The 24755-nt window shown below is 32.3% G+C and overlaps 1 protein-coding gene across 1 annotated transcript; it reads left to right on the top strand.

The window, feature by feature from the left end:
* Positions 1-212: 212 nt before the first annotated feature.
* On the top strand, positions 213-23804 carry LOC139501457 (neuronal acetylcholine receptor subunit alpha-3-like). The gene is made up of 6 exons (XM_071290530.1): positions 213-830; positions 3060-3211; positions 19319-19363; positions 21413-21522; positions 21744-22273; positions 23123-23804. The coding sequence occupies exons 1-6, from the start codon at positions 770-772 to the stop codon at positions 23500-23502; spliced, it is 1278 nt and encodes a 425-aa protein (XP_071146631.1). The 5' UTR covers positions 213-769; the 3' UTR covers positions 23503-23804.
* The last annotated feature ends 951 nt before the right edge of the window (positions 23805-24755 follow it).

Genomic DNA, 24755 nt, shown 5'->3' with positions numbered 1-24755 from the left:
AATTGTATTTCGAATCGATACTTTTATAATATAATTTTATTATCTAATAAATAGGTTTGTTAAAAACAATGTTTAAAACAAAACGTCCAGTCACAAATATCTATAATATAGAACTTGGGTTTAAAGTTTAGAAAATAAAACTTCTTTTTTGACGAATCAATGTTATTGTTATGAAAACATGTTAATGATCACGATCAGAGACAGATAGATATATTTTCACAACTATACATTATATTTAAAATACTTAAACCGATGATTAAAAGAATGTGGATCGTTGAGTTCGCTTTTCCCTTGTGTAAATGTTTATAAAAACATTTAATTTAAGTAAATTCGTAACAACTGGAAGACTTCACGTTCATATGGTGTTATTGAGGTTTCCATTTTATGATTCAATTGAGGATTGAGGATTTTAGTACATTTATCCTATATAACAACATTGCTTTATGTCGATTCATGATAAAATGAAACGATCACAAAGTCAAATGAGTTAATTGGATGTTTGCCGTTGATACTTTTCTAATTAAACCGTAATTATTTTTGTAATTGAATCGTCAGTGTTTTTTTAAATTATATTTTTATTAACATCGACTTTTATTTTGTCCGCGTTTATACAACTGCACAATAACTCCATCTAAAGGGAGATACAATTATATTGGCGCTAGTTGTTTTCTATTCAAAATAATCACCAACTATTGTATATATTGAGATATAATATTATAGATTGCAGATTACTGACACAGTGCTAGCTGCTTAACCCTTTAACCGGAAGATGACATCTTACGCATTGTTGTGGACAAAAAAGGGAATTTTGTTTTTCTTATTTTTCATAGGTAAGAAATAATTTATTTCTCTTAAGTTCGTTTTAATTTCAATACAAAATGGATTGTTAAATACTATAATTCTTTTCTTTGTATAGGTAGTTAACCGAACGTTCAATACATTTATAACGAACGCTACAGTGTAGATTTTATATTGACTTATGGCTGTAAGTGTAGATTTTATATTGACTTATGGCTGTAAGTGTAGATTTTATATTGACTTATGGCTGTATTGTCTAAAGTTGCAAAAGAGGTGGTGCTGCAATACAACTGAAATAAGTTTAAATTCGTTGATTGTAGAAAAGATTCCCTACCTCGAATTTGTAATTCTATCATTGTTTGGCTGAATGATAAACGAAATTTATATGTATACAAAATTATATGCATTTTAGTTCATGTAGTAGTTTTGGAGTTTAGTATGACGTCCATTTTCACTGAATTAATACGCATTTTTATTTTGGGGCCAGATGAGGCCCATTACCGGATGTGGGATGTTCTTCCTGCGTTTAAGACCCATTGGTGGCCTTATGCTGTTTTCCTCTCTTTCGTCGGGTTGATATCTCTTTGGCGTATTCCCATTCTCGATTCTCAATTTTCTGTATATAAAAATATTCAAAGCAAAGCATCATGCTCGTCTATTCAGAATACTAGTAGTCATATGCATGTAAGTTGGGGACTTGGCACCCTAACCGATGACTCAACAACTATGAAAACACCTTTGAGAATTCAGGAGTTTTTTTGTTGGTGTCAAATTGTACTCATGTCTCAAGAATCAATATGGGTATGTGTAGTTATTGAACCTTTGATATAAAATTTAGTGAAAACGTGATATGTTCCATTATTTATAACGTTTGTTTTTGTGTATCTATGTTTACTGTTAAGTTTAATAGATTGTCAACTGATAAGTGTTGTATGACATTTCTTTTTTTTTTCATTTGTATAATTGAGAAATCAAATAAGCTGGTTCAATATAAATACTTCAACTGTTAAAAAAGAAAAGAAAAGAAAATTGATATCTTGAAAGTCCAAGTGTGTTTCTTATTGAAAAATTTTAAAAGGGGAAATATATATGTACATACTGTAGTAAATATCAGTTAATATATCACTATGTATTTAATAACACTCAAGGTATTTATTAAATATAAATTAATATTGCACTTGAAATTGGTACAATTAATTGTTATATCCACCTCTCGGGTAACCATAATGTATCCCTGACATTGTTTAATACTTTGAGACACGAACAAGAGGAGATCTGGAGTACATGTATACATCAATATGACATTAATCTAACCAATAGATGACCATTCGGTTTTCGCATTGCTCATTGTTAAAGGCCGTTCGATGACCTATACAATGTAGTTATTAATTGATTAACAACCACTCAGAAGTTATATAGAGAATTTTTATGGTGGCCTGTTAAGGCCATATCGCGTTTTCGCCCTTCGTATTATATCTAAGGCGAAAACGCGTATTTTTTTCTTTTCGACTTCGCGATTTTTGGGTATTCGCCCTATAGAATAAAAAGAGCGAAAACGCGAAAAAACAAAATGGCATTAACTGGCCTCCATAGATTTTCAAAATGAAAACAAAAATGATTTGGGACATGCCCAGTTATATGACTCAAACATACAGACTCAATATGTTAATGTACTAATGTACTACTAGTCTCATACAACCATTAAATAAGAGTCACATAGTAATTTATAAAATAATTAATATGAGATACGGAATTATTATAAGGTAAAACTCACTTTCCTTAAAAAATGTTATTCATTGAAATTATTCGTTAAGCTTATAGATATAGGAAGATGTGGTATGGGTGCCAATGAGAGAACTTTCCATCCAAATAACAATTTATAAACCATTGTAGTTCCTTTTCTACCATTTGACGTTTGCTATGGGACCACACTCCGACTATAGAGCCGAGAACATCCCACGGTGACCTATCATTGGTCTCAAACACAACAAATAAGTCTTGCATCCGGAAGTGGGCTTTATGTTGCCCCGTGCAACTCTAGCATGCATACATGTAAATGAACCTGACTTGGTATACATAACAGCAAACATGGTATTACTAGATTACAAGTATACGAGTCCACAATTACTCGTGTACATGCATGTACTAATTTTCTAGTCAACAAAAGAAATATTACAAGGCAGTGCAGTTTCCATGTAATGGAATTGAATAATCTTTATTTCTGTTTCCTAAATATTATAGATTTAATATATTTGTTTTAGATTTATTGAAGCTGTCGAAATCGTACAGTGTTAGTGATGCTAATAATATCCACGACTTGTTATTCAACCAATCTGGTTACAAAACATTGGTACTACCAGACTACCCTGTTAATGTTAGTGTAGAATACAACATGCTGACTGTCAATTCATTGGTAAGACTTATATATTTAGCTTTTGTTTCCATTGGTGTTCAAATTACCCATAAAAGGAAGAACAGAACAAAAAAGACAGAACTAATGCTCAAAATAAAATGTATGCATATTTCCACGAAATCGCTGTTCAATAGTATGTATCTGATCAGGCATACATAAAGGGAGATAAGACGTTATTGTTCGTAATCTGAAAACAAAAATGATTCCTCTATTTGATTAGGAAGACTAAAAGACATGTTGTGTGTGCATTTTCGTGACAAATTTCATTGTATTATTTTACCAAGTTGTCGTTTTTATGGAATAGTATACTAGTCTGAAATGAGGAGCAAGGGCGTAGATTTGATTGCTAGTATCATAAAATAAAATCATGTAATACTTGCCACTGGACATTAAATAATTCATTTACCGTTATCAATTATAGTATTATAATTTAACGGTTTCTGTGTTTAGCTCTTTATTGTGTTGTTGCATGAGGCGTATGCAAACATCACGTACATGTTTTACTTAACCAATTTTATCTTTTGTTACTGGATGGGATAGATTTTGGTAACAGTTTGTGGAAAAAATAAAGTTCCAAATGATGAAACAAAATATGTGGCCTTACTTTTTCAGTTGATACTATTCGGTACAACACACATTTCAAAAGTGCTTTTTTTTCGAACGTCGAATAGCAATATTTCGTCTGGAACTATCATGTTTAAAGAGTAAGTTGTTTGATGTGTCTTAAGGAGGTAGACCTAGGTTAAGGGAAATAACTCTTAAAATCATCAGTACGTTTGTGTCAGCCTTTTTCATAAATATGTTCTAAGCTTCTTGGATACATAGATTATTTTCAATCTGTTTCAGGTAAATGCTTAAAATTCATTGAGGAAACTTGACTTTTAAAACACATAACTGATTTAAAGAGTTATCTCCCTGTACCAAGGTCTACCCCTTTAATGTCCAATATTCGTTGTGCTCATATACAATTAGAGATTGAATAGATTGTCAGCTTGACTCTGTAATTAGATATCCCTCTTTCAGTTGTCTCCCTTATGAGGGACATTCATTTTCATTTATAATGGAGAGCTAGCAGAACGAGCAAATTTACCTGTGCGTAATGTGAGTAACATTTAAGGCTTCCAAATGTTTTAATTACATTAATTTGTTGTTAATCTAAATACGTTTGACATATTCAGAAGCACAACATAGAGAGAAGATATTTAACTCGTTGACAGAAACTTTTGATAAGGAACCTAAAGATTATTGGGAAATACTTAAAGGAATGAAAACTGAAATTTACATTAAAAAAGAAATAAGTACATGTACCTGGGCCAGATACCATTGTTAATGAAATAGTAAAATCTAGTAAAAATGTATCCATTAAAAGTATTGTGAAACGGTTTGACTTATTTTGAATACTATACAATTACTGTCTTTTGATGAGGTAAATGTGTGGTTTTATTGACTTTAGAAAAACGGACATTCAGTGAGGCCAACGGCCTCTTTGCCCATTAACCTCAAAAGAAGTAGAAAGCTGTTTTAAACAGGCATTAGAACTGAGGAAAGGGGACTTCTGGTTTATTTTTATCCTCAAATAAAAGCTGTGCAGGATGGTGCAAGTCATGTGGTAACAGACGTTGTCTGCCTTGTCAACAAATACTAAATACTCAAACATGTACTTGCCACTCGACTGGGTCTGTGTACACTATATTAAGCAATGTAACTTGTAAAACCCAGAATGTTGTATACATTGTACCTCCTTCAGTGTCGATGTGGCATGCAGTATGTTGGCGAGACAGAGCAGCCTTTCAACAAACGCATGAATGGTCATCGAAGTGACTACACTTGTAAGCCCGACCTACCCTTAAGTCGTCATGTGAGATCACCTGGACACGCACAAACTGATCTCAAAAACCTTACCATCACAATCATAGACCACAACGAGGATTGGTCGAAGGTCGACAGAGTCGCTCGGGAAAGCGTTTGTTTCCATTGGTGTTCAAATTACCCATAAAAGGTAGAACAGAAAAAAGTCAGAAATAATGCTCAAAATAAAATGTATGCATATTTCCACGAAATCGCTGTTTAATAGTATTTATCTTATCAGGCATACATAAAGGGAGATAAGACGTTATTGTTCGTAATCTGAAAACAAAAATGATTCCTCTATTTGATTAGGAAGACTAAAAGACATGTTGTGTGTGCATTTTCGTGACAAATTTCATTGTACTATTTTACCAAGTTGTCGTTTTTATGGAATAGTGTACTAGTCTGAAATGAGGAGCAAGGTCGTAGATTTGATTGCTAGTATGATACAATAAAATCCAATGTAATACTTGCCACTGGACATTAAATAATTCATTTACCGTTATCAATTATAGTATTATAATTTAACGGTTTTTGTGTTTAGCTCTTTATTGTGTTGTTGCATGAGGCGTATGCAAACATCACGCACATGTTTTACTTAACAATTTTATCTTTTGTTACTGGATGGGATAGATGTTGCTAACAGTTTGTGGAAAAAATAAAATTCCAAATGATGTAAATAATATGTGGCCTAACTTTTTCAGTTAATACTATTCTGAGGGCCCTCATGGGGTTTTTGATTATGTGATTACTTGGCCGTTTTTTTAATGATTATTTGATTATTAAGCCAAATATTTCATGATTATTTGATTACCTAGGACTGTATTTTTAGTTTATGATTATTTGATTACTAAAGATAAGCAAATATTTAATGATTATGTGATTATATTGGCAAACAAATGGTGATTATGTGATTACTAGGACCCCCCCCCCCCCCCCCCCCCCCCCCCCCCCATGAGGGGCCTCTATTCTATACAACACACATTTCAAAAGTGTATTTTTTTTTCGAACGTCGAATAGCAATATTTCGTATGGAATTATCATGTTTAAAGAGTAAGTTGTTTGATGTTTCTTAATATCCAATATTCCTTGTGTTCATATATAATTAGAGATTGAATAGATTGTCAGAATGCTATACACTTTGTTTTCTCATTGCAAAGTATATAAGAACAGCATGTTTGAAATATGATAAATACCCAAACTGTTTCTTGAAAAAAATATGTATTGAGGCATTTCTAAAGCTTTAAGGAAGTTCGCTGCTCAGTTTCAAAATAAATAACTTTCCATAAAATTAATATATATTGATAGGGGATTAATTGAAGAATGAAAAAAGCAAAAAAAAAAAAATATATATATATATATATATATATATATGAGTCTGAAAGATTGTGTAACAATACCGATAAATAGATGTTAAGATATTAAGTTTACTGGTTGGTAGATTCGTATAGACTCTATATATATATATATATAACAACTCGTCTAAACATCAACCCAACAATGTTAGATCTGTAAATTTGCTTTCGCAAATTTTTGGTTCTTCCCTCGCCGGGATTCGAACCCATGCAACTGTGATATCGTGACACCAAATCGCCTGCACTGCAGCCGTCTCGCTAGACCACACGACCACCTGGGCTCTCATAAAAGAGCTTTCGGCCCTATATATATATAGGGGTCAATGTGATGGTTTTCGAGATATTAGCCAATGGAATTTTGGCGGGAAAATGTTCTCTCTTGATTTTTCATAGCTTTATTAATGACCAGTTAAAGTTCTCAAAAACTATTAAAAAATAAATAAGATTTTATAAGACTTTTACAAATGGCTTATGATTATACATTTAAAAGATTTATAAAAAGAAAAATGGGGATTCATGGGCAAAAACTTTTAAGGCATTCAAATTGATAAAACCAGAGGATTTCGAAAATCTGACAGAAATTCCAATACATGACAAGTAAACATCCTTAGCACTTGATTATTCAATAAATCATCATTCTTTCTCTATTTGTTTTCCGCATTTATAAGTTTCAAGGTGTTGAAATTGGTCATTTTATAGAAAAATACTACCTCAAACAAGGAAAAAGTGGTTCCCGGTACATTTCAGTATCTCCTAGCTGAAAGACAATGGAACCATGCTAATGGAGATGAAATACAAAAACTTTTAAGGCATTCAAATGGATAAAACCAGAGGATTTCGAAAATCTGACAGAAATTCCAAAACATGACAGGTAAACATCCTTAGCACTTGATTATTCAATAAATCATCATTCTTTCTCTATTTGTTTTCCGCATTTATAAGTTTCAAGGTGTTGAAATTGGTCATTTTATAGAAAAATACTACCTCAAACAAGGGAAAAGTGGTTCCCGGTACATTTCAGTATCTCCTAGCTGAAAGACAATGGAACCATGCTAATGCAGATGAAATACATGTATATTTTTATGGACTTCTTTTATAATGTTGTTTAAGTACACAAAGTTTCAATCAGATCTGATTAACCCCCTTGTGGACTGTTTTGCATGGTTTTATGGTAGACTGGGTGTTAAGTAACACAGAGCACATCATGATAATGTGTGGAATTTATCTGATCAAAGTCGCGCAGTTCGATATTTTGTCATCATTTGATTTGCAAATTCGTATAAGCGGATTTGATTTAGTAGTTTGTTGTTAATTAACCTTATAATCTTGTGTAGATTTTCCCAATCACATCTATTTTGTTGTGACATTGTATCAATGTTATCCCTAAGCAATGATATACATGTGTCTCATCAGTAAGTTACCTCTAATTTCCAGGTCACGTAACTCTATTCTTCCTGTAATTTGGGGTCAAAAACTGATCTGCTTTTCAACTGAATATGAAGGTTCAATCGATTATTTCATCGTACGTAATCCCGAAGACGTAATTTTTACCAATCGTTATTCGTCAACAGAAGGCATTATCAGTTGTTCTGACTTCAGTGTGTCGAATAAATAACTAGGGTGTACAAATGTATATCAACCTCAATATCCCCTTTCAAATTATACGAAAAGTTGATCACCGACCATTCATCATTTGTTTTTTAGTTAATAAGTTTTCTTTGGGGGGGGGGGGGGGGGGGGGGGGTATATTAAGGTTATCAGTTAATGGTGTTTTTATGTTTCCAGCAGAAACTATTTTTCACTTCATTTCTGAAACAATTTGTTTTATTTTAAGAGAATTTCACTCCCACATTAAAGATGATCGGTCAGTGCAAAATTCGCAAGTTTAGCGCTAGCACCTATATCTCTTGAAAATGGCGATGTAAACGGCAGTTAACATGACTATACGTTTTGTCGTCTTTTACCGTTTTTTATACGAACAGAAATATATTTGCGTCCAAACTTGTAGACTTTTTTCATCTGAGAAAATCAATTTATTATGGACTGTTCTAAATAACAGCGTACTCGGGACAATTTTCTCTTACATTATAACAAAATCCTGTAATAGGAAAGTCTAATTGTTAAATGAGTTCATCTGGTTTATTTCTTCCTCACAATTGTTATTCAGTAGGTAAATAAAATAATTTTATGATGTTTAAATTTGTCTATATATAAGGACAAACTACTTCGTAATGGTAAATGTATTTCAATGTCCATTTAATTGAGTGTTAGGTAAATGTCAACTTCTTACAGTTAAACATACCCTTAGGTTTCCCTCGCTTATATTAACATTAATTTTGACCGTTCACGATAATGTGTGATATGAAAGTTTAACTGTTTGTACCCCCAAATGAAAATATCGTCATGTCATTGGTCAAATTTCCATTATTGATGACGTTTTCAACCAATCATGACGTTTGGTTGTACACTTTGGAGAATATATCCTAAAAGGCATTAGATTCTTAAACGGCGAATCGATACCCGTATCAAGATGCAACTGTATCAATACATTAACATTACATTATTAGAAATTACCGATAAATTATTAAATGTGTTAAGTGCAACATTACTCTCAGTCCAATCAACCTTATAGTATTAATGTATGGACTTTTTCATATTGGCCCTGTAACATGCCCAAGGTGTTAATAATGGCCAAGGATGGTTGTAATGGCCCTGAGGCAACGCCGAGGGCCATTACAACTGTCCGAGGCCATTATTAATATCAAGGGCATGTTACAGGGCCAATATGAAAAAGTCCATATATTGATACTTTTATTAACCAACTATAAAGGCAACTTCATTCAAGAACAGTCTTCGAGTCTCGGATCCAAAATTATACAGCTATCCACAAACTACAACAGGACCAATACAGAAAAGCCCGTTTCATAAAATTTTTATTAAATGGTTTTATTCTTCGATTAAACAAAGAGTAAAAAACTTACCGTGAAGAAGATACAGGAATTTCATAGCTGAACTTCAACTTGTCTTTTCGCATTCAATTTCGCATGGAATTTTAGTCAACATTGTGACTGTCAGATGTAATTTCTGATTTCTCATCCAAGTACTTAATTTTATGCTATTAAAATTCATTTCATCTAGCAAAAATAAAGTAGCTGGGAAGAATTAATCAGACAGTAAAGTCTGCATTCTGAGGATTGAACAACGGAAATGAAACAGTGATAATAATCGAAAATCGTTCTCGAAAAAGGCTGTGAAATATTTCCGTTTCAAGTCGTTACAAAACAATGTTAATGAAGATCATTTATTAAACTTATTTTTATGATATTAAGTTTAAAAAAGAATAAAAAAATGTCACACTTATTTACAGAAATAAACGACATTTTGTTTTAATCGATGTCCCGTTTCAACTGTTCATAATGCATGACTGTGATTTCGTAATGCACGGGTGTGGTTTCGTAATGCATGACCGAGATTTCGTAATGCATGACTGAGATCTCGTAATGACTGGGTGCAGCAATTTCTCCGTTCATAATGACCAGATGTCGAAATTTTTCTTTTATAAAGCATGGGCATTTCTATACATATTGTAGTAAGTTGGTTAATAATATAAATTAATCATGTTTAAACAATTAAAGCCTCACAATTCGGTTTAAATTTCAATCAATCTTTAAAAAAAAGGTTGAGAGTCAACATCAATAACTATATGCCGTCCACTTAATAAAATGTCAACATTCGGTGGTATCAGTTTCTTTTGCTGCATAGAAAATCAAACAAAAAACGGAAACTACAAAAATAAACGTTAAAAGCACTTGTTATGGCTGGTTTTTATAGGCTTGACCTGGATTTGATCTTTTATTTTTTATGTCTGTATGAAGTTTTAAATTACCTTTCAATCGTATTTTACGGAATTGAATGTTTAATTCCATCTCTAGAAAATATTACACAGTAACAGTTACGCCGTTGTAGGGTTTCAAATTAATGATATATCAAGTAACTAACTAATCTAGTATATTTCGTATATTTCGAAGTTGAGTATGACATCCATTATCACTGAACAAGCAACATATTTGTTTAGGGGCCAGCCGAAGCCCACCTCCGGGTGAAAAGAACTATTTTGATAATATTAACGGAGTATTTTTTTTTTTTTTATAAAAGTATCATTTTGTACCAAATTAGAATTGTAATGTTGTTGAAATAGTTTTTTTTATTTTCCTTTTGGTTATATTCCTACATGTTTATACATCCTTGGCTTCCAAATGCTTGTGTTTAAGCGATCTTGCTTAAATGATTACATTAGATAGATGTTTCATTATAATACGTTATTCTGATTGGCTAACTGCAATCTGGCGTTATTCCTTAATCAACTGATTACACAATAACATTTATCATTCATGATGACACGAGGTCCCACAATAAAGTGCACAGGTAAATTAAATGAAAACTTGATAAAAACGTGTTTTCATGATCCTAGCTAAAAAATGTAATTATAAGTATTGAATGCTTCTTTTTGTAACTTCATAGGGTAGTAAAAGTGTTGACCGTGCGCACATTTTTAGAATGAAGCGGTTCCGCGCTTCATACAAAATGTACTTCAATCAACGCTTTTACACTCCAATGAAGTTACAAAATAAAGCATTCAATTCTTAAGTAAATCCAGAAATGCATTTCGGACGCATGAAAGTAATAAAAGTGATCTTAACATGTTTAACCCCGACACATTATTTATTTATGTGCCTGTCCTAAGTCAGGAGCCTGTGATCCAGTGGGTGTCGTTTGATTTTGCGTTACATATTTGTTTTTCGTTAATTTCTTTTACATAAATAAGGCTGTTAGTTTTCTCGTTTGAATTGTTTTACATTGTCTAATCGGGGCCTTTTATAGCTGACTATGCGGTATGGGCTTTGTTCATTGTTGAAGGCCGTACGGTGACCTATAGTTGTTAATTTCTGTGTCATTTTGGTCATTTGTGGATAGTTGTTTTATTGGCAATCATACCACATCTTCTTTTTTAAATTTTAATTTTTGACTCAAAACCAAATTGTTTGATTGGCAAAACTGAATGACTAAATGTAATACTCTTTAATTTATAGATCAGCAATCAATATCTTTTGATCACAGATTTATTAAGTATCAATTATAAGATGTTATTTAATATGACTCATTAGTAAAACCACATAACATAAAAAATTGCCTCATCAGTAATTTTCCGGTCACGTAACTCTGATCTTGCTGTAATTTGGGGTCAAAAACTGATCTGTTTTTTTTCAACTGAATATGAAGGTTCTATCGATTATTTCATCTTAATCCCCAAGACGCAACCAATCGTTATTCGTCAACAGAAGGCATTATCAGTGGTTCTTACTTCACTGTGTCGAATAAATAACTAAAATGTACATGTATATCAACCTCAATGTCTCCTTTCAAATACCGGTATTATGAAAAACTTATCACCCACCGTTCACCTTTTGTATTTTAGTTAATAAGTTTTCTATGGGGGTTTGGGCATTTAATGGTGTTTTTTTTTCCAGTAGAAACTAATTTTCACTTCATTTCTGAATCAATTTGTCTTCAAAAGTTAAGAGTTTTACAACTTATTACAGTTAACATGACTATAAGTTTTGTCGTCTTTTATCGCTTTTTATACGAAAAGAGAGAATATTGCGTCCAAACTTGTTGATTTTATTTCATCTGAGAAAATCATTTTTTTAAAGATTGTTCTAAATAACAGCGTACTCAGGACAATTTTCTCTTACATTATAACAAAATCCTGTAATAGGAAAGTCTAATTGTTAAATGAGGTCATCTGGTTTAATTCTACCTCACAATTATTATTTAATAGGTTAATAGAATAATGTTATGATGTTTAGATTTGTCTATATATAAGGACAAACTACTTCGTAATGGTAAATGTATGTCAATGTCCATTTAATTGAGTGTTAGGTAAGTGTCCACTTCTTACAGTTAAACATGCCCTAAGGTTTCCCTCGCTTATATTAACATTTGACCGTTCACGATTATGTGTGATATGAAAGATTAATTGTTTGTACCCCCAAATGAAAATATCGTCATGTCATTGGTCAAATTTCCATTCTTGATGACGTTTTCAACCAATCATGACGTTCGGGTGTACACTTTGGAGAATATATCCTAAAAGGCATAAGATCCTTAAACGGTGAATCGATACCCGTATCAAGATGCAACTGTATCAATACATTAACATTACATTATTAGAAATTACCGATAAATTATTAAATGTGTTAAGTGCAACATTACTCTCAGTCCAATCAACCTTATAAATTAATCATGTTTAAACAATTAAAGCCTCACAATTCGGTTTAAATTTCAATCAATCTTTAAAAAAAAGGTTGAGAGTCAACATCAATAACTATATGCCGTCCACTTAATAAAATGTCAACATTCGGTGGTATCAGTTTCTTTTGCTGCATAGAAAATCAAACAAAAAACGGAAACTACAAAAATAAACGTTAAAAGCACTTGTTATGGCTGGTTTTTATAGGCTTGACCTGGATTTGATCTTTTATTTTTTATGTCTGTATGAAGTTTTAAATTACCTTTCAATCGTATTTTACGGAATTGAATGTTTAATTCCATCTCTAGAAAATATTACACAGTAACAGTTACGCCGTTGTAGGGTTTCAAATTAATGATATATCAAGTAACTAACTAATCTAGTATATTTCGTATATTTCGAAGTTGAGTATGACATCCATTATCACTGAACAAGCAACATATTTGTTTAGGGGCCAGCCGAAGCCCACCTCCGGGTGAAAAGAACTATTTTGATAATATTAACGGAGTATTTTTTTTTTTTTTTATAAAAGTATCATTTTGTACCAAATTAGAATTGTAATGTTGTTGAAATAGTTTTTTTTATTTTCCTTTTGGTTATATTCCTACATGTTTATACATCCTTGGCTTCCAAATGCTTGTGTTTAAGCGATCTTGCTTAAATGATTACATTAGATAGATGTTTCATTATAATACGTTATTCTGATTGGCTAACTGCAATCTGGCGTTATTCCTTAATCAACTGATTACACAATAACATTTATCATTCATGATGACACGAGGTCCCACAATAAAGTGCACAGGTAAATTAAATGAAAACTTGATAAAAACGTGTTTTCATGATCCTAGCTAAAAAATGTAATTATAAGTATTGAATGCTTCTTTTTGTAACTTCATAGGGTAGTAAAAGTGTTGACCGTGCGCACATTTTTAGAATGAAGCGGTTCCGCGCTTCATACAAAATGTACTTCAATCAACGCTTTTACACTCCAATGAAGTTACAAAATAAAGCATTCAATTCTTAAGTAAATCCAGAAATGCATTTCGGACGCATGAAAGTAATAAAAGTGATCTTAACATGTTTAACCCCGACACATTATTTATTTATGTGCCTGTCCTAAGTCAGGAGCCTGTGATCCAGTGGGTGTCGTTTGATTTTGCGTTACATATTTGTTTTTCGTTAATTTCTTTTACATAAATAAGGCTGTTAGTTTTCTCGTTTGAATTGTTTTACATTGTCTAATCGGGGCCTTTTATAGCTGACTATGCGGTATGGGCTTTGTTCATTGTTGAAGGCCGTACGGTGACCTATAGTTGTTAATTTCTGTGTCATTTTGGTCATTTGTGGATAGTTGTTTTATTGGCAATCATACCACATCTTCTTTTTTAAATTTTAATTTTTGACTCAAAACCAAATTGTTTGATTGGCAAAACTGAATGACTAAATGTAATACTCTTTAATTTATAGATCAGCAATCAATATCTTTTGATCACAGATTTATTAAGTATCAATTATAAGATGTTATTTAATATGACTCATTAGTAAAACCACATAACATAAAAAATTGCAAATGCCGTTTAGTTTTTACGTCCGCATCATCAATCCAATGTATTTTTAATTGATGAATAATGGTCCATGCTTATGAACAATTTTGAACGCAGGTTTAATGATTGTAATACACATTTCAAAGAGTGAAAATAGTATATGATTTTTTGAACATGCAACAATCATTTGAATGTATGTAATATGCAAATTACAATTCTGTCTGAAACTGCTGGATCAGCCATCTTTTTCATTTACAATTGCAATAAATTGTAATCGGAATAAATATACCGTTGAAAATTCAATCTTTGAGTAAAACTTGTCCAGCACAATTTTCCTTTCTCAATCATTCTTGCAATATACAAATGAGAAGATGTTGTATGACAACGATACAACACCCCACTAGATACCACATGACGTAAAAGTTAACAACTATAGACGGTCACCTAACGACTTCAGCAATGAGCAAAACCCTTACCACACATAGTAAGCTATCAACGGACCCGAAGTGAATTTATAATTGACGTTTATCTTTCTTCTCCAAATTAATCGGAATAGACTTAGATTTGTTGTCACTAATGAAAAAGGAATTATGTCATATAACATCCATTAAATAATTGTAAGGATAGAAAAATCATGACAAAAATACTTTCTCAACTATGGAAATGCATGCTCCAAGCCTTGCCGTATTTAATCTGAGCTTCTTATGGTGTTTTTATACTGTTTGTACGTCTCCGTACAACTACAAACATCATTGTTTCCCATTATTAGCGTTTTGCAGATACATGAAATCCGTTATTATTTTAAATGGTGCATCAACTAACTGTTTGTAGTTATCCAGTGCATGTGTAATATGTCGTTTAATGGTTTTAGATGTAAATTATTGTTAACAACTATTTGAAATGTAATGATCCGTGCTTCTGCTTTGAAATCGTTTATAACGTACAGATTAAGAACTCGTTATTTTGCTTAAAACTGTTTTAAATTAATAGAATGGTTAATACCTTGTACTTCATTATTCGCTCTTTCTATTTTTTTTTTTTTTTGCATTGTTTAGTGCGCATGTTCATCTTCACTTTTAGAGAATATGTTGATGAGATATAAATGTATGTTCGTTATTGAGACAACAACCCAACATTACAAATCAAAGAAGATATCTAGTCGGTAACACACAAACGTTACGCACAGTGTTCGGTTTAGTAATGGTAACGTTAATCGACGTAGTTTTCTAAACCGACTTCTGTACAAAACGTCAAAGCTTTGCACCACTTTTAATACAGCTGGCATTTTCATGTTTAACTGCCAATTTAAAAAAAATAGACTGTTTACATGACTGATTGTATACTTTTGACAATTAAGTAAACTTTATTTTCTCATAATCTTAACTTAACGAAAGTATACATTTCAAATATTTGTCACTGACCAAGCATTTCAATTGCTATAAAATGCTTATAAATCCTCTATGATGCTCAGGATTCCGTCATCACAAGTATTTAAGTCTTGGCATATACATCGCGTTGAAACAGCCGATTCGGAAGCTGTTTAGAGAATATGTGGATGAGATATAAATGTATGTTCGTTAATGAGACAACAACCCAACATTACAAATCAAAGAAGACATATAATGGGTTACAAACAGCCTTCGACAACAGACTCGTTCTGAACATGCATAATATATTTGCCACTGGACGTTAAGCAAACAGACTCGTTCTGAACATACATAAAACATTTGCCACTGGACGTTAAGTAAACAGAATCGTTCTTTTAAAACATGCATAAAATATTTGCCACTGGACGTTAAGCAAACAGACTCGTTCTGAACATGCATAAAATATTTGCCACTGGACGTTAAGCAAACAGACTCGTTCTTAACATGCATAAAATATTTTCCACTGGACGTTAAGCAAACAGACTCGTTCTGAACATGCATATCATTTCACAAACGATTTCAGGAAGTCATGCAAATATCGTTATAAATATTGCGTTCGATACTGTTTACAGTTGCATATGACCTAGAGAATTGAACGACTATTTTGAAAGTTCTATGTGATACATGTAGTAATGACGTATCTATGCGATACATGATATTGATCTTATCAACATTGACCATGTGTTGACCCCTACATGTATTTTCTTTTCGTAAACTATTGAATGGTACAATTTTATTTTTTGAAAATCACTTTGAAACGATTACTTTTGCGAAATCAATGACATAGCAAACGAGCGATCGTCCTCCAAATCGTTAATTTTTACAAAATGGAGTGGTTGGAAAGAGATAAAGTAATGTTACTACACATTGTGTCTTATACGTTTGCGGATTATGGTTTGTTTATTTTCACTTTCCTATCGTGATTTCCTTGATAAAGGATTGCTGCCAACAAAGAAGCTTTAAAACCAAGAGTTTGAAATGATTAAGTTAAAATCATCCCTTCGCAACTTTTAAAGACGCCATTGCGAATTGGTTAAAAGTTATGAATTATCTGTTTCACAGATAATTGCGGATACGTTTTTAATGACGTAACTACAATCCCGACCCCTCCCCCTTTTTACGAATGTAACCTCCCGAAATAGACTGAAACCTTTGGATCAGTTCAATTGAGTTCTGAAACTGGCATGTCGTTAACTGATAGTAGTCCTTTGTTAATTTATGTATCAGTGTCATTTGGTTTAGTTTCTTTTGTTACATATTCCGACATCGGACTCGGACTTCTTTTGAACTGTGTTTTACTGTGCGTATTGTTGTGTGTTTTTTTTTTTTCTACATTGACTAGAGGTATAGGGGGAAGGTTGCGGTCTTAAAAAACATGTTTAACACCGCCTCATTTATGCGCCTGTCTCAAGTCAGGAGCCTCTAGCCTTTGTCAGTCTTGTATGATTTCTAGTTTTAGTTTCATGTATAAGTTTTTGAGTTTACTAGTATGACGTCAGTTGTCACTGAAGTAGTATACGTTTTTGTTTAGGGGCCAGCAGAAGCACACCTCTGGGTTTGGTAGTTTCTTCCTGCATTGAAGACCCATTGGTGGCCTTCGGCTGTTGTCTGCTCTCTGGTTGGGTTGTTGTCTCTTTGACACATTCCCCATTTCCATTATCAATTTTATTATTTTACCGGGTTTTATACTAAGATGAGCAACACGACGGGTGGCACATGTGGAGCAGGATCTGCTTATCCTTCCAAAGCAGGTCCCTTTTTGTCGGGTTTGTGTTACTCAGTCTTTAGTTTTCTATGTTAATAATTTATGTTTTATGTTATATTGTTTGTCTGTTTGTCTTTTTTCTTTTTTAGCATTGGCGTTGTTAGTTTATTTTAAACTTTTAAGTTTCAATGTTCCTTTGCTATCTTTCGCCTCATCTTTATAAAACAAGACTCAAATATTGGAATCATTGTGTTGTCGATTGTATTGCTAAATTCTGTACACTGATAAACATCATTTAAATAGAGATAAAAGGTGTAAATGTCTATGATATTTTCAAGTATAATAAAATTGAGAATGGAAATGGGGAATGTGTCAAAGAGACAACAACCCGACCAAATAAAAAACAACAGCAGAGGGTCACCAACAGGTCTTCAATTTAGCGAGAAATTCCCGCACCCGGAGGCGTCCCTCAGCTGGCCCCTAAACAAATATATACTAGTCCAGTGATAATGAACGCCATACTAATTTCCAAATTGTACACAAGAAACTAAAATTAAAATAATACAAGACTAACAAAGGCCAGAGGCTCCTGACTTGGGACAGGCGCAAAAATGCGTCGAGGTTAAACATGTTTGTGAGATCTCAACCCTCCCCCTATACCTCTAACCAATGTAGTAAAGTAAACGTAAACACTGTCTCAAGATTTGTTGAATATTTGATTTCGATTCAAGCTCCTTTTTAATTTTGATTATTCAAATATATCAAGTTCTATTATACCAAATGAATAGGCTCATTACGTTATGCCAAATGCATCGATCACGAACCTCAAACAATCTACCATTAAAACAATAGATCAATCTAAGTCAACATGGCATTTTTTTTCTTTCATCTGTCAAGACCCACAATATGCAATGCACATAATCTGTAAATAGCATTTAAAAGTATCAATATTACATGTATTTATCAAATATAATAACAACTAATAGACAGAAGTATTCATCTATAACAATTCATTGTCGATTAGATATTAGGAAAGCAAACACTTCTTCAAAATGAATGTTGCAACCTGATACGTTGCATAGTGAATGTTTATTTTGTTTAATACCATTTGATATAAATGCATTTTGTTAATTACTTAATAATTCTGTTGGGAAATATGCGTTTTTGTAATGGAGTGGGCTTTTAAAACTAGCTACTAGTACCTCGATTCATTCAATTAAAACGAAAGATTATTTCCCAGGTATTCAAATGAATTGAACATGTCATGTACATTAACCATAGAAAATAGTGGGAGATGGGCATTCATGTTCTATGGACACATTTCCTTTTTTTCTTTTTTTTCCTTTTAAGAATATAAAAAAAAAAATGAAGTCAAAAGATCTCTCTTCGTAAAAACAAATTACCACTTGTTCATTACTTTTCAAACACAAAAAATGGATTAATTCCAAGAAAAATTTCACTACGGTCGAAAAACAAACCTAACTATTTTTGTTTGGCTGTATGTCAATACGTCACAACTTTCCATTTTTGGCTTTATGTCAATACGTCACAACTTTCCATTTTTGGCTGTAAGTCAATACGTCACAACTTTCCATTTTTGGCTGTATGTCAATACGTCACAACTTTCCATTTTTGGCTGTATGTCAATACGTCACAACTTTCTATTTTTGGCTGTATGTCAATACGTTACAACTTTCCATTTTTGGCTGTATGTCAATACGTCACAACTTTCCATTTTTGGCTGTTATGTCAATACGTCACAACTATCCATTCTTCTTCTTTATAACACACGAAAGTCATTTGTATGGCAAAAGTCATGTAGCAACATACGTTTTGCTCAATTTATGTTACTATATAGATTTTCAAATATCATGTTATAACTTTTATCCTTATATCTCGCTTATTTTATCTATTTTAGGATCTAAAGTCACAGACATTGTCTACATCAGGATGGTTTACCGTGGTCAGTATATATTTTTATTATTTGATACATTTTTCAGTAATCCAAACTATACGTTTTAAAAAATATATAATCTTTTACATGCACTATTTTATGACTTGCGTTCATAATTCCAATATTTAAGGTGGTAACCAACACTTTTAACTAAAATTGATTTGGCTCGTTTAATTTTCTTAACATTTTGACAAAGTATTTACTTTTACCCTTTTACAAACATATAAAAATTTCAAAAAATTTGAACCAACCGTTTTAAAAATTACACTGGTTATATAGCAGTTTGACAAACACTTATTTTGATCATTGAGAAGCTTGATATTCCCTTAACAACACAGTGTAATTAAAACGTTTAGCTAATTTTACAGAGTTATCTCCCTGTAGTGTTAGGAACCACCTTAATTATGGTTATATGATTATGTTTTATTTGGAAATTAATATTCTTGGAAATCACGAAACTTTTTTTTTAAATTTATTTCTACATATCTTAATTGATACATTTATGCTCGTGCATGTTCACACTATAATGACCTATACCAAGGAGAGTGCTCCTTACGTAGAAACTGTCCAAACAGATTTCTGAGGAGGGAAGATTACAGGTGACACTCCGTAAATTTATGAATACCTTCACAATATACGATGTGTCTTTTTTCTAAATTACATTGTAACTAATGACTTTAAGATTGTGGTTAATTGCTATGCTAATTAGTACCGAACGTGATCCAATCCTGAATATGGAATATGACTCTTATACGGAGTATGAACTTGAATTGCTTTACGACGTGTCTCGGTATTTTGTACCTTCAACATTTATGTAGTTGGTATTTGTTTTTTTATGTTTCTGTGATGGGTTAGGTGTCGGTTTAGGTTAGATAATGTGACATTATCCAACCGAAACCGAATTGTGTTATGTTTTATTGTTTCTGCCCAAACATTTAAACATTAGCCTTTAAATACTGTAATTATCATGATAATTGTTTAGACTGGTATTGTTAAAATACTTGTATAAAATACAAGATTACTTATTCTTTGAGTAAATGCGTGTTATCTTGTACTGTCTGTCGTTCATGATAGATGTTCGATGCTGTTCTGCAGATTGCATTTTGTGTCGAATATTTTTATTTTTTTCTGTTACATGTATAAGTGTTATTGTGTGTGTTCGTGCTATATAACCGAAGCGTAGTGTTGTCATTTGAGCGATAATTTTATACATGTCATATAGGCAGGAGGTTTGGCAAGCTATACAATCTAGGTTCAACCCATCATGTTTTCCCCTTAAATATCCTGTACCAAGTCAGGAATATGGCAGCTGGTATCAAATAGTTTGTTTCTATATATGTTGTTCCAGAGGTGCTTTGTTTTCTTCTTATAGTTGATGCGTTTTCTAAGGTTTTATTTTAAATCCGGACTTTTTTCTCAATCGATTTATGACTTTGGAACATAGTATACTACTGTTGCCTTTATTTTACCAACTTTTTATTCGAACGCTACAGATGAGTCAAACGAAACGAGTCTGGCGTAGTTAAGTATATATATATGCCTGGTGTCTTTCATTAATATTTTGTAATTTGTTTTAAAGCTATCGGCTTTTACAATGAATGATCGACTGGTTTTGCAGGGGCGTGTTCGCCTCGAATCCTTGAGATCAAGGATTCAATCCATTGCCTTGTCAACCAAACACTTGGAATAAAGTCAGCCCGGAGTCAGAATAATGTGTATTAGTACGGTCCTCTTATGAATTAGACATTAGACTATTCTCGTTCTAAATGTGCATCTAATTTGTCTCTTGTGTAGGAAGCCATAAGTATTTAATTAAAATTTACTGTAATAAAATTTAGATATTTTTTGAATAAATGTATCTCCCTCGTTTAAAGCTGTGGTATCTTACCCGGAGTTTGCTTGACTTCGATCCTTTTTAGTTTACCAGCTATCCTCAACGTTTCAATCCTATATTTTGATTCAGATCATCTCCCAAGAGAGATGGATTGTATTGTCGTATTAATTTTAGCTTCAGTACATGCATGTGGCTATCTATGTACCTTTTCTATGTATTCGTAGGTATGGAATGATAGCCGCTTGGCCTGGACAAAATCATCCTATGGAAATATTGAATATATATATGCAACCGAAGACATAGTATGGCATCCTTCATTAATTGTGCAGAATTCGTACGTATTTAGTTTTTATTACTAATAAATATATCTTAATAGATTAAAAACACAGAATTAAACATACAAGAGTATCCTATTACAAGCATATAGTTTCTTATTAGATACGCGTAGATAAGCATGCACATGTTGTATATAAAATAATTGTAAAGCTATTTTTCATCTATTGTTTCTATTTAAGGCATTATTACAATACCTTCTATGTTTTAATTATATTTCAGTATTTCAGAATTAAGTAGTCTTGGTGATGATACGACAGTCCGAATACAAGATAACGGAGAAGTACGATGGGAACTACCCGCCGTTTTGTCTACATCATGTGACATGGACGTCACTTACTTCCCTTATGACAGTCAAAGTTGTGACATAGAAGTAGCCAGCTGGGGATTTCATAAAGAGGCTGTTCAGTTAATATTCTTGAAGACGAATTTGAATTTACAAGACTATAGAACAAATGGCGAATTTGACCTTGTAGCAACTTCTCAGCATTCATCAGAATTACTAGAAGACGGCCTGGCATATTCGGAACTTTTGTTCCGAATAGTGTTTGAGCGACTTCCGGGTCATTACATAATGAGTGTTATATTTCCAGTTATAGTTACTGCCGTATTAACATCCGTTACGTTTATTTTACCTGTTGAGTCCGGTGAAAAGGTCGGATATATTCTGACAGTTTTGCTTGCTCTGGCTGTTTTATTGACGTTATTTGCAGACAATATGCCTACAACATCAAAACATACATCAGTTCTAGGTAAATATTTTCACTTTTTGAACCACGGTTGATGTGAACTTTTGGCATCAATTGGCTTCCGTTGTCATCTTTCATCGTATGTCTTTGTTATAAGGATTTTCATTTTTTCCTCATTGATACATGTATCACCAATCCAATCTAGACTAAGTTTTGCTTCAATCATCTTATAGCTGTATACTGTTTAGTTTCTTTGTGCTAGCCACACGACTCTATAACCGCTATTACTTAATGTAGTATTAATTGTTAAAATGATACAACTTTTAAACAATATTTTTTACACAAACTTGGAAAATCACTTATGGAAATTTTAGAACATCAATTTTGTCAATTTCTAGATGTTATTTTTTGGAAGGAGCGTTTGCTACACAGTTGACCGGCATAACAATGTGATATTGTTTGTGGGGATGTTTTTTTGTTTTGTAATCTATTATTAAATTTGTAAACCTATAATATGGAATCAAACATGCCTTAAAGAATCCAATTTTACGAGCTCGATATCAATTTACATCTATCTTACTGTTTATGTCGGGTTATATGATCGTTTGAAGTCTTCGGAGGTCATCATTATTATATTTAGAAAGCGTCTAGTCTAAAATACACACAAAAACCTGATACGTACTGTATGCATCGTACATTGTTTATTTTGAACATCTTACTATTTGTATATGCGATTTGGAACGTTTGTAAGAATTTGAGAGAAATTAGAGAACATTAGCAGTTCATCAATTTATCTCATTATGCAGGTTCGTTATTGAAATGAAAATAAATATATAGTGAGCACTATGATATTGAAATTGTAATCTATCTTGTATATGCAATTTTAACGTTTTCTTTTTTTTTCTTTTTCAGTGGTTTTTCTTACCGTTACACTAGGATTTGCATGTGTTGCGATTATCGTTACAATATTAATCATACGACTCTATCATGAACCAGACCACTACATTGCCCCAAACTGGGTTCACTCTTTGGTGAGAACATATCGGAAGTCATGTTGCGGCCCAAAAAGTATAAATCATCTTGATAAAAGTACAGTCACTGAAAATAAACCATCGACGGATATGTCTAAGTGGAATGAAAAAGACAGTAATTTGGATAATATTAAACTGAATACATCTTACAGTAACAAGGAATTAGCAGAATTCTTGGATAACTTCTTTTTTGTATTTTTTACAGTTTTATATATTTTGGTAACCCTTTGTTTCACAATAACATTAAGTGTCGCAGAATGATGAAGGAAGACCATTAAATACAACACATAATTCAATTAGTTGTCAATTTAGTTTTAGTTGCTACTATATATTTTCATTTGTATAAGCAAGATAATTTTCATATACCTATTCGTTGTTGCAAAGCATAAAGAGCAATGCAGATATATTTACTGCAAATAAAATTTCTGGTACATTGTATTGTTTGTTATTAAATTCTTATTTGAAAGTTTTGTTTGTAAAACATGAAAATAATACACTCAATTTGTTAAGTTGCTAGCGGTTATCAGGATTTACGAACGATCATTCAAAAACTTTGTTTTTTTTAACTTATCAAGTAATAGATTCACTTCAAAACATGTTCATTTACAACTAACAACTATATTATAAAAAGTATTAATAAAGATTGATGACTCCATGGTAAAAATAGAATATAAAACAATTGCATGACAAAATGGAATGTTACCAAACATTAAAAAAAGCGAAACATAACTGTCATATTTCTAACATGGAACGGGTATTTTCTTCATAAAATGTTTGGTCATGCCTGACACCATGCACAAACATCACTTTCAAAAGAAGGAAATAACTACATATGACCGATCATGAAATCACATAAACAGTTACATGTAGTGATTAATAATTAAAATAAAGGCAACAATAGTATTCCGCTGTTCAAAAGGTATATATCGATTGACAGAAAACAGTTCAACCGACGGAAACACTGTAACTATTAGTGGAAAACAACGGAACAACACAAACATTGAAATACACCAAAAACAAACGCTGACATGTATAGCAACGACTTTTAAAGTAAAAATGGTGGATTGAATGTGGTTTTATGGCTAGACAAACCTACCGTGTATATGTCAATGTTTAAACAAATCGCATACATGCATGACACCTTTATGTGACAGGAATACAACACAAAAAAACGTAAGAACTCACAATACAAAGGAACGCACAAATAAATCAAATAATAGTTGTCACAACATATAAACCGCAGAATAACAACGAACACCGTCCATTAACGACAGTACAGAATAACAAAATCGGTGACGTTTTTTGTGACGACTCTATAATCTTGAAATTCAGATAATTATTGTGACTATACAATGTTCTAGTCCAAACAATTATCATTATCGTGACGGTGTTGAAGGCTTTTCTTAATAAGTGCTGTGACGATGTCATACTTATTTGGAATAACGCAATACATTATCCATAGACAATGAAAGTATACTCGAACTTTAAAACAAATACGACATATGTGAAACATA

The sequence above is a fragment of the Mytilus edulis genome, chromosome 13 (assembly GCF_963676685.1).
Source record: "Mytilus edulis chromosome 13, xbMytEdul2.2, whole genome shotgun sequence".
In the NCBI taxonomy this organism is placed as follows: Eukaryota; Metazoa; Mollusca; class Bivalvia; order Mytilida; family Mytilidae; genus Mytilus; species Mytilus edulis.
The sequence above is the reverse complement of the archived record's forward strand: the minus strand, read 5'-3'. Positions and strand labels throughout refer to the sequence as shown.

Coding starts and splice junctions, on each gene's coding strand:
- LOC139501457 (XM_071290530.1), top strand. CDS start 770: ATGACATCTTACGCATTGTTGTGGACAAAAAAGGGAATTTTGTTTTTC. Junction 831..3,059: donor GTTTTTCTTATTTTTCATAG/GTAAGAAATAAT, acceptor TATTTGTTTTAG/ATTTATTGAAGCTGTCGAAA. Junction 21,523..21,743: donor TCATTAATTGTGCAGAATTC/GTACGTATTTAG, acceptor ATTATATTTCAG/TATTTCAGAATTAAGTAGTC.